Below are 11,235 nucleotides of genomic sequence, written 5' to 3'. Positions count from 1 at the left end.
CTAGCCTTGGGTATTGATTGGTATGCCAAAATAATCTCTCAGACTGTTAATATAACGGTTTTTTTCTTACCTGAGAAACACATAAACTGAAAAAAAATCAATGCATGCTTGTACCCAATCATGTTATCAGTCCATCACATTGTATGATCGTGCAGACCGCTTGTCCAGGCTTAAAGACTGTAGAAATAATTGTGAATGCGCTCTTTAAAAAAGAAACAAAAACGTGGTTGATCCCAGTACAACACTTGCAAGGCGTGCATCCGAGGTGTTGCGAGACTGAGGTTACAGCGCTGCTAACCTCGTTTTATCTGTTTCCTTTACGGCGTCTGACTTTTGTCGACAAAAATGATCGCATCCGTCTCAGCGTTCCCCTGTAGAGTTAAAATCCACCTAGGCTATTTACTTAGTGAAGACAGTCTGATTTATTGTCAGATTTATCATAACGTATTGTAGTTTATTCACTTTCCTTTGACATATGAAAGCATGTTTCCTATTACTATTTTTTAAATTCCACATAACATATAGTTTTCCAGTCATGTCAGGATAATGTAGTCTATGCAGGGGTTCGACGCACCAGCGTCAGAGATATTAATAAATTAACTAATTTACACATTAATGCACTGAAGACTGAGAATGAAGACACTGAAGATGATAAAATTCACAATTTTACCATATGAGACCGTGGTGGTTAAGACACGGCTGCGCTAAAATGTTTCTACATGTTTCCGAGACTGCGTCGACAGTTTAAAAAAGTCAGTTTAAAGGTTAATGATCTTAAGAATTGAACCTTTCGGCTGGAAGGGCTCCTGCCCACATTTTTCTCTCAAAACCTCTGAAGCTGTCAGCTCCGCCGGAGGCGACAAAAAGCTGACGGCACACTTTGCCTGTAAACATAGGCCGCTCTTTTTCTATACATCTCAGGGAAGATTATAATCGCCAAACCAATGGCCTCAAGAGTTCTTGTTTGAGAACATATCTAGTTTGTAAAACCACCATTCCCCTGCCGTGCACAGCCCATATCTGCACAAGAAACAATTCCAGCGTAGCTGCTGACCGGTCAGAACACCAGAACTTTTGGGCATTCTGTTTTTTTGCAATCTGCACAGAGAGCTTGAGGTAAAAGTGCACTAAATATAAGACCTCAGATATGTTCTCTGAGTAATTTGGTCACAGGGCAGGGCACCTGAGCAAGTGGTTATGAATCCATAAGACATGTGTGAATCATCACTGAGCCCCTGCTTTTTCTCCACGGTCTGGCTCTGACAGGCCAACACGTGAACGGCTTCACAGGCATGTGCACCTTCCCCCACCCACCATGTCCCTCGCTGTGCTTTGGACCCGGTCCACGTTACTTGAATCTTTCTCAGACTCCCTTACTGATCCGGTGTCTCTCTCCCTCTCTCTCATGCTCTCTCTCTCTCTCTATCTCTTACTTTCTCTGACTCTCCTACTCTGTTTCTTTCTCGCTTTCCTCTTTTTACTCCCTCGCACCCTCTTTCTGTCTCTGTTTCTATCTCTCACTCACCTCTGCTCTTCCTACCTCTCCTCTTTCCGTGTCACACTTTCTCTTGAACTTTGTTTTGCTCTGTCACTCTGTCTAGCCCTGTCTTGCTCCTTCTCTCACTTTAACTCTCTCCCTCTCTGTCGCTCTTTCTCAACCACTCGCTCTCTCTCTCTCTCTCTCACTCTCTTTCCCTCTCTCTCCTAGCCTCTGAAGGGGGATAGTATTCACCCCTAAAACTAATTAGGTCATCTCCCAGCTCTGCCTCAGAGCTCTCCTTGCCTTCCTCTCTCACAGCAACCCAGACTTTACTCTTGTTTGGACCTCCTTCTTTCTTGATACTTTAGCCCCTCTTTTCTGACCATTTTTTGTTTGTCTATTTGTTTGTTTTTTGCTCTTTTTATTCTCATCCCCGTTTCTTTTTGACTCTGGTGTCTACATCCGGTCCCATGTCTCACGGGGTGATTCGGTCAGATGTGAAGAGCCCATTGGGTGTAAGCACGGACCATGGCTTGGGGGGTGAAGGCCAGGGAGTTCCCCCTCTGCGCAACTACCTGGCCCTCACAATCTTCACCTGCTTCTGCCCGGCCTACCCAGTCAACATCGTGGCCCTGGTGTTCTCTGTAATGGTGAGTGTATGCAACAGGCGTTGAATGGATGTTTCACACTGTCAGCTGGGGCCGTTGTGAGAATTGACCGTTACTCTCGTGGGGCGATGTTTTGTTGAGCGCTTCGGCTTCGGTAACGACTGAATGATTTCAGCTGTGAGGTTTGTGATATTGCTATTCAAAAGGGACCTTTTTAATGCAAGCCACCTCTATTTTTCAACTTTGGACACCGTTTTTTTGTAAGTTGTTTCCTTATATGTGTATGTGAAAGTGCACTCTCAACCAGTGCTACTGTCTATGTACATCATATCAGAGTCATGGAAAGTCCTTGGTCATGTTCAAGTTCAGCAAGATAGGTTGAGTGATCTCTCATGGCTTCTATGTTTTTCTCACCACAGATCATTACCTTCTGTAAAAAAAGAGTGTCAGAGGGCATTATTATGCCAGCAGCCAAATCAGCCTGACAGATTGAATATCCTATTAGGATAATACATGTTAACGTGAGAGCTCAGGAATGGCCTGTTTTGACAGCTGAAATCAGTGGCAATTACACAGTCAGATGCAATGACTTGCATCTGTCTGTTAAGAGTCATAGTGAGAAATATGTTTCATTTGCTGCAAAGCAAAAAACTGCTATAATAATCCAAAAACTAGTAATTATCATGAGCATTGTCTTTCTTTGAGGCGGTTGCATCTTGTACTCTGCAGTATCCTTATCTACTTTTTTGTTATTCATTCTGTGTGAGAGCATGTGCCAAATAGACAAATGACAATCTCACAGGAAATTGACTTGTGGTTTTTTTTATCTTTTTTTGCCATTCCTGTTCCTGTATGCCTATGACATTCACATTGAAGAATGTACATTACTGTGAATACATACATAGTCAAGTCAGTTGCAGTCTGCAAGCCCTGGTCCCATAAGTTTTAAAAATAGACCTCCCATTTCAGGTTTCAGTTCTGTCTGTGTCACATATATGCTGACGATATATATGCACTGTCATAGGTGACACTTAGGTCGATTTCATTGGGCGGATATATGGGCTCAGCATGCACCGACTTCCACAAATGTACAAGCCGTAGCGTTGCTGTGCTGGACAAGAGGGAAAGCTCAGGTGCCCTGTGATGATTTTACATCACGTTACTTTTTGCAATATACATAGATCAAAATTTTTACATAATATCTGTTGATAAAGCTGGATATTTACAGAGGCAATCTGGGTTACGCGTCTTTCCTAAGGGTAAAACAGCAGTAGCCTTTGGGTTATGAGCCTGACTCCTTGCCACTGTACCACACCGCTGATCCGTTACTGCTGACAGGTTGTGAACACTAAAGGCCAGATTTGTCTAATTTAAGAAATGTCCACCTAAAGTATACAAAGTGATGAAATCCTGTGATAGGTGTAATTGTTATGTAAGAATATGTAAAAAAAAAAGATTTGGGATTAAATATCAAATATAATCTTGGAGGATAAAGGTAAAGTCTGGAAGGATGGCTACTTAGTAAATAATTCTCGCTTCTCACTCTCTATTAAAAATAAAAGTAAGGGGTGTTTATGATAGAGGAGTGGTTTGAGAAGGCAGGGGAGTTTGGGAATTAGAGTGATAATCACAATGTTTTTCAGAAGGGAAGTTCAGTAATGAGATTAGCGTTTGACTGTGCAGCCTCTGTCGTGAGTGTGATTCACATACAGCTGAGACCACCTAGCCAATTTCGTCGAGCTCAGCGGCTGTTTGATCTTGAAATCGTCTGCGGTTTGTCTTCATCTGAACCCGTGCTCCCGGTTCATGTCACGCCCCTGGCCGGTGCCCACACGTGCACTCATATTCCCTCCGGCAGTAACGTCTCAGAGAACCCCATGAGGTACCGAACACCAGGGGGCGACAGACCTATTCCAAGGGACTCGGTGATGAGAAAAACATATGGTGATTAAATACCTGAGCGCTTGCGATTGGGATTTTATCACTTGTTCTCATTTCAGATCTCAGCACACATGGAGGTCAAACTTGACAGTGGCCATGTGTTTTTTCTTTTTTCTTTTGCGGTCAGGAGGATGGCAATATTTAGCAGCATGGCTGAAAACTGATAACAGTGTGATTGGAGTGGGTGTTAGCGGTTAGAATGTATCCAACAAACAGGCCATTAGGGAGTATGGAATCATGTCTAAATTTGTAATCTGTCATCCATGTGTAGGAGTAATGATCTGTTTCTTGCAGTTTTGTGGTTTTTAAAAATACCATTAAAAACATGTCAATCTATGAACAGACAAATCACTGACTTGCACAATGATTGCCACACGAATCATCACAACATTAAACAAATGCTTGTGTGCAGAAGTGTTTTTATGCTGACTTTTGTGAAGTTTGGTGGATTACTGATTAACCACACATTGCTAACAGCGATCTTACCTGGTCTACAGTCTGGTTATCACTTAGGCTTGTCGACCAGGCAGTTGAAGCAACAAAGAAAATAAGATGTTCTTCCTGCAGGGTCACACTGCTGAAACAGTTAGCACCCATGTGCTTTGAGAACACCTCGTCTCATTCAGCACTAGGGGCCTGATCACAACGGGAAAACCCCCTTCCACTGACTTCCTGTCTGATTCATCATTGTTCTGCTCACCTTCTGCCCACTCCATCCATGAGCTCTTACTGTAAGACCAGAGGGCAGGTGTCGCAGCGTGGTACAAAATGCTTGTCTTATTATGTGGATTGTTCCGGGATGGGGTGTGGCATGAGTTACCCTAAAACACCCCCTGCCAGCCCACACATGCTTGCTAATGCCCAGCGAGGCAGAATAAGTTTGTATGCTCCTATAGTTCAACAGGACGGTGGCTTGTGTGTTGTCATGTCCCCCGAGACCTGATCAGTGAGAAACGTCTCAACAAGAAACATCTCAACCAAGTCTGATTCAGCGCCGCTGCCAGATGGACTTATTTGGAAAAAGAGGGGGGAAATGGCAGTTCTTTAACTGGCCACTACAAAAGAACACAGACATCCAATCCAGTTTCCTTTCAGTTACAGCATGCAAAAACAGGTGATATTGTATAACAGTTCAGAAGTGCTGCTGAGACTTTAAAATTTTTAATTTATTATTTTTTAAATAGTATTTTTATCAATATGAGATCATTCATTCTAATCTGCCCTCTGACACACTGAAGAGCAGAGAGAAAGCCGCCAGATTTGAGAAGCCCCCCTTTTCAAAGCCAAAAGGCAGAGCTGTGATTTTCAGAGCAGCAGCTCGGTTTCAGGATGACTGCTCCACTCAGCTCAGCCCCCGACTGCACTGACTCACTCGCAACTGCATGAAACAGGATCACAAATCACAGCACAATCTGCCACCCTTTCGCACGATTGCTTAACATAAGCGTGGCTTGCGGGGGTCCGGCAAAGAAAAGGAATGTCAAAAGGCGATATAAATATCAAGTGTTTATTGCCAAAGTTACAGGACCACTCTGTTGATCAGAAGCACCGGACAGATCTGGTCTTCTCCCTCACCGTCTGTACTACGATCTCCCCCCACCGTGCTGGAATGGAGGATGGCATCATCACTATGCGTCACTCTTCACTTAGCTGGACAGCATGTTAAGTAGTGAGTTGCGGGGTGATTGTAAACACTGACCTGTTATTCCCGGTTTGATGCTCACGAGGACTGCCATGACCGTTATCAGTGTTTGCCGAACCCTGTTAATTCTGTGGCTAGCTTTCTCCGATGTTATCATGTGGGCCTTTCGCTCTTTTTGACTCTGTCCCCGTGTGTCTTATGGGCAGCTGTGTAGCATAGTGGTAAGTAGCAGGACTCGTAATCAAAAGGTTGCTGGTTTGATTCCATGCTGGGGCACTGCTGCTCTACCCTTGGGCAAGGTGCCTAATTGCCCCAGTAAATATCCAGCTATATAAATGGATAATATGTAAAAATTGTAGTCCAGTCGCTCTGGATAAGAGCATCTGCTAAATGGCAGTAATGTAATGTCCTGACTCTGATGTGATCTATAACCTCGCCGTCTTTCTCTTTGTGTTCCCCCTCTTCTTCCTCATCCTTCATCTCACTGTCACCCCTGCTGTCCTTTTGTCCGACTCCAAACCCGCCACCTCATTCCCACCCTTTCTCTCTTTAACCCCCATGCTCCTGCTCTCTCTCTCTCTCTCTCTCTCTCTCTCTCTCTCTCCCTCTCCCTCCCCTCTATTCCCCCTGTCACACACTCTGACCGCAGTCCCAGAGCAGTTACGATGAAGGGGACTATGAGGGCTCGCAGCGACTGGGCCGCAAAGCCCTCCACCTGGGCGTCGCCTCCATCATCATCGGCCTAGTACTCATCGCCATCTACTGCATTGTGCACTTCACCACGGTAAGATCCCTGCCGTGACAGGTGTCCTGTTCACCTTCACTGCCCTACAGTAGCTTCTCTGTTACCACGGCTGTGTCATTCCTATACATGTATGCAACCCCCAAACGCCCCCAGGATGCTTCCAGGATGTATTCAGATGTCATCTGCTGTAGTGCCACCCCCATCTCATCCCATCCCTCATAACATGGCGTCTAAGCATCTCAAAAAACCCTCCCCCAACCCCAGGATCTCGTAATCAGCAAACATAAGTTGAAAGCACACACCCTGATTTCTTACAGTCCTATAAACACAGTTAGTAAGTCTGTGCCCTTTTGTGATGACACTTTTGTGCATTTTTGACTGTAAAAGGAGTAATTTAATCTAATATGTTTTGTGTTTTTCTTTAAATCCTCAGCATGTTGTCTGATTTTGGGGGGAACACATGCTGAACCTGAAAGATCTGAAGAAGAGAGCTGACCCTCTTCAGGCAGACAAACGGATTCCCTCGCAATCTATGGGCACCCGGACAGAAAATCAGAGCATCTGTTCTCCAGAGCCACCACCACTTTTTCTTTTTTGAATCAATCCCTTTTTCAAAATTCAGTTCCTTAACAGTCTATATTTCCCAGATTCACATGTGTCTGTAGAAGGATTCAGTGATGATAATCATTTCTTTACCAGCATATACATGAAAAAAATGTAAAAGGCCCAGAATTCAGGGAGATTCTACATTAAGATGTCTTAACACACCGTCCTTGTACGTTAATCTGTGTAGGACCGTGTACTGACTGCCACAAAACACAGCAGATGAACACAGTTTTTCTCACATTTTTGATGGCAGTATATTTGTGAGGGTATCATGTAACTTTGAATACCGTAGTTCATTTATCACAGTTTTCTGACACATTGTATACATTTTAGAAACTTAAGCTGATTTATTATTATCAAGATGTGAGTTTTATACGTTAAGCTTACAGACAGGACGCTGACATTTTGATCAGATTTTAATTCAAATGGATTAGTAATCAAACTCCACTGTTCTGTAAGATATAAGATAGTCAAGAATACAAGTATATAATTTATACATCAGAAGTAGGATTTGAGGTGCAGAAATGAGTAACATTAATTGTTTCTTCTGTGTGTGTGTGTGTGCGTGCGTGCGTGTGTGTGTGTGTGCACGTGTGCACATGTGGGTGCAAGTTTAGTACTGGTAAAAACAGATTTAGAGAGAGGTTTTCATTAGGGCTACCATGAGAAGGTGGGGAACGGAGTCCCTCCACTCGTACCCTCGTTAACTGGCCTCTGGATTCTAAGTTCATGAAGAGGGCCCAGCTTAGCGGGTATGAAGAAATTCTACGTTATTAGTTCACCCCTGCTGCTGAAGTTCTGCCGAAAGCACATAAACACACTCTTTGCCCCTTCAAAACACACAGGCATGTTTCTTAAAACCGCAGGCCGCCATGTCTGTCACACGGCCTTCCCCCTTTTTACAGGCTTGTGTTCTTGCATACTCTGAAAAGGTGTGCGCTACTGGTATTGCACTTTCCTGTTGGAGGGCGTGGAGCTGGTTCCCCTGTATTGGGCCATTATGTACTCCCGTAATTCCCCAACGTTTGGAAGCTGGGCACATAGCTTAAGCGTCCTTACATGGTGTTTAACATCAGAACAAAGGTGGTGGTGGAAAGGACATATAGCCTTTAATTTGATATAATTAATTGTTATAATTAGTGTTAGATATTGTGCAATTTGAGACATGAGTAACACTATCTCTGAGCTGATGGGTATTGATTTTGAGTTCCCATTAGGCCCTTATCATTCATGGTTTATGCTCGAATTAAGAGCCCCTACCTTTTCCAGTAATATATTGCTGTAATGGTTCTTATCTGGTGCTTGAAGAGCAAACATATTGGTTGAGAAGTTATTGGTCTGCTGCCCAAAATATAGAAACACTGACTGTACAGCCATCTTGGTAATACCAAAGTGGCAAATGGGAGCAAAAACACTGATCATAAGGTTTTAAAATTACGATCACACTAAGTAAACATTTTGAAAATCACAAGCTTGTATGGTGACTGCTACCTTTTCAAGTAAAAAAATTGGATCAGAATTTTTTAACGTGCATATTTCTTAGACCTGATGGTCTTTCCAAATACAAAAATTGGAGGAGTCCATCTTTGTCAAAGAAACTGACACCCTGATTCTCCAAAGGACTGGGATTGTGCAAAGATAAACTCTTTCTTGGGTGCTCATGATGGTCTGGCTCACAGACTTTGGACTCCATCATCAGTTTGGATGTCAGTTTGGTGAAAGGGTATCCACTTGCTCTAATCTGGAAGAACTGCCAGGACTGACCGGCCCTTTGGGCCTCAGTAATAATCATCAGTCTCAAATGTATTTGCTTTTTATGTGTCCCATAATTATACCTGCCATATATGTATGCATAGTTGATTATTCATTTGTTTATGAAGCCAATTGCTGTTGTATTTGTGACTATATGTATTGTAAGATATTAGGCAGTGATTACTGATTTAAAGAATTTGTACAAATGCCATGTATTTTAATAAAAGGCAAGCCGAGTATGACATTACAGTAACCTAGGCTTGAAAGACACGCCTCATTTCTTTATTGGCCCTATTATAGGCACTATTAAAATGAAGGGAGTACACAGAAATTGAGTAACGTGAGAGGAGAAAAATGGCAAATGTGGTGATAAAAATACGACACCCACTGCAGATGCACTGACAGCTCCTACAACCACAAGGTGTATCACAAAGCGCAAACTCAGTACTCCTCCCCAGTATGAGTGCTCTATTTGAGCCAGGTTCATAATTCACGAGTAGCAGGTAGGGCCAAGAATTGATTGTTGGATGAACCTGGATTTATTGGACCAAGGACTGTTGGAAGTGATCCTCCTCAAGTCAACTTGTAGCAGTATTGCAACAAACACACACACACACCCGGAGCACTTTCTGTAGCGCACTGTTTTATGCTGGTGATGCGTGACGTGTTAGAGCGTGGTGTAACATGGTCCTCTTCGTGTCAGCGGAGTTACGAACAGGGACAGATGCTGACGGTGAGGCTGGCTGATTGCTATTCCCTGGCCATGGCTCTTCTTGCCCCCTCTCCCTCCGTTCCCTAGTTCCCTTCACACCAGCTGCAATCTGCCGAGTCTTAAGGATCCTGTATTCTGATATTGTAATCTTATCGCCAGCACCAGCTAAATATAGAGGAGATGTTCCCCCTGTTGCCAGTTCTGAGACGAAAGGAACAGACACTGCAGTGGTGATACAAACGTTTCAAAATAAACTAAAAATTAATGTACCTGGGTTATATAACGATGATGGTGAGGATGATGATGATGATGTTAAGAATGAAGATGCTGATTGTTATGGCATCAAAGTCCCTGGTCTGAGTGATCCCTCTGATTTCTCAAACATACAATACAGATGCTCATTTCAACTCAGATTTTAATTGCCAGGCACCATAAAGGACAAGGTCATACTGAAACCTTCGGAAATTGCATGTGGTTTATGATGGTGTGACTTTTTAACACACTGTGCCTTTCACATTGGCCCTTTCTCAGGTGGTTCACCACCACACTGCTTTCCCCTTTTCGCACCTCTGTCTGTGTTTATATAAGTGTGTATACATTTTTTTTTCATGCTGCCGCAGATACGTGACATGATTCCCAGAGTATAATATGGCCCGGTTGTGACAGATAGAAACAGGATAGCCGTGAGAACGCGCCGGAAGCAAAGATCCAACCGACAGCGAGGCACAGGGTATCAAGGCGTCGGTTGCTTAGCATCAACTAGTGATCTAAATGGGAAGAGGCATTTTAGTTATGCTTTTGATTATATGCTTGTTTTTTTATTATTTTGAATTATGTGATAATGTTATGGTTAGGTTCGAATCATGTTTTTTTTTTTAGGAATGTAACATGACTCCATCTCCTTTCATTTTGATTAATAGGCTACGACTACTCTTTCATCTTCAATCACTTTTACGACTTTTCTTTTAATAGAGCTGTGTGTGATTTGATATTTTTAATGAGATTCAGTCAAGATTCATAGACTGGCAACTGATTTCCAGAATGGCAGCTGAAAATCAGTAATGGTTGAATCTCCAATGACTACACTCGTCTTTACTAAAACTTACTTTGAAATGAAACCTGCTTTGATTCAACAGGGGAAAACAGTAGGCTACAAAGGATGAGGTGCGGTTGCTGTGGGACTTCTGGACCTGGATGACAACCTGTTAAAAAATACAGTGATCGTTGACACATTTTTAGAGTTATTGCATACAAAAAAAAATCAATAAGACTACCAGTGGCTCCATATACTTAAAAAAAGATAACAGCTATTACATATTTTACCATGTCCATTCATAATCTATGATTCTACAGGTCAGCTTTAATACTGGTATCTCCTTAACCAGTGGTCACCTGTATATCAAAATCAAAAGGGGGTGCAGTCAGCAACCATTATCAGAGGTGTTTTTTAGGCCTTTCCACAACAGGAGGCAACAAGACTTCCATATTAATGAGACTTTTTTTGTTTTGTTTTTTTTTAATGCAAAAAAAACAAGGAGGTATAAGTCAATCCATCAAAAAAAAACTGTTATGAAATGGTAAAAGTTAAAGGCTAAAACTCTAGAAGACACCTTTCCCTTATGTTGTGGGCTAATCCACCTCAAAATGTGAGGTCTATGCAAACAATCAACAAACTTTTATTATATGTTTATGCTTGTGTGAAAATACTGTGTGAGTGTCTCATTCTCTGGAATATTTTATACAAATACG

The 11,235-nt window shown here is 42.6% G+C and overlaps 1 protein-coding gene across 1 annotated transcript; it reads left to right on the top strand.

Annotated features, from left to right (window-relative positions):
* The first annotated feature begins 1,673 nt into the window (after positions 1-1,673).
* On the top strand, positions 1,674-8,991 carry LOC118776863 (transmembrane protein 233). Its single transcript, XM_036527470.1, has 3 exons — positions 1,674-2,130; positions 6,321-6,455; positions 6,850-8,991. Exons 1-3 carry the CDS (start codon positions 1,951-1,953, stop codon positions 6,859-6,861), a joined length of 327 nt encoding a protein of 108 aa, XP_036383363.1. The 5' UTR covers positions 1,674-1,950; the 3' UTR covers positions 6,862-8,991.
* Positions 8,992-11,235: the final 2,244 nt, after the last annotated feature.

Source organism: Megalops cyprinoides, chromosome 4 (assembly GCF_013368585.1).
Source record: "Megalops cyprinoides isolate fMegCyp1 chromosome 4, fMegCyp1.pri, whole genome shotgun sequence".
In the NCBI taxonomy this organism is placed as follows: domain Eukaryota; kingdom Metazoa; phylum Chordata; class Actinopteri; order Elopiformes; family Megalopidae; genus Megalops; species Megalops cyprinoides.
Note: the sequence above shows the minus strand (reverse complement) of the source record. Positions and strands in the feature narration are given on the sequence as shown.

Bases quoted from the DNA above. Each gene is read 5' to 3' on its own strand.
- LOC118776863 (XM_036527470.1), top strand. From the start codon at position 1,951: ATGTCTCACGGGGTGATTCGGTCAGATGTGAAGAGCCCATTGGGTGTA. The intron at 2,131-6,320 runs GTGAGTGTATGC...CTCTGACCGCAG, and splicing joins CCCTGGTGTTCTCTGTAATG to TCCCAGAGCAGTTACGATGA.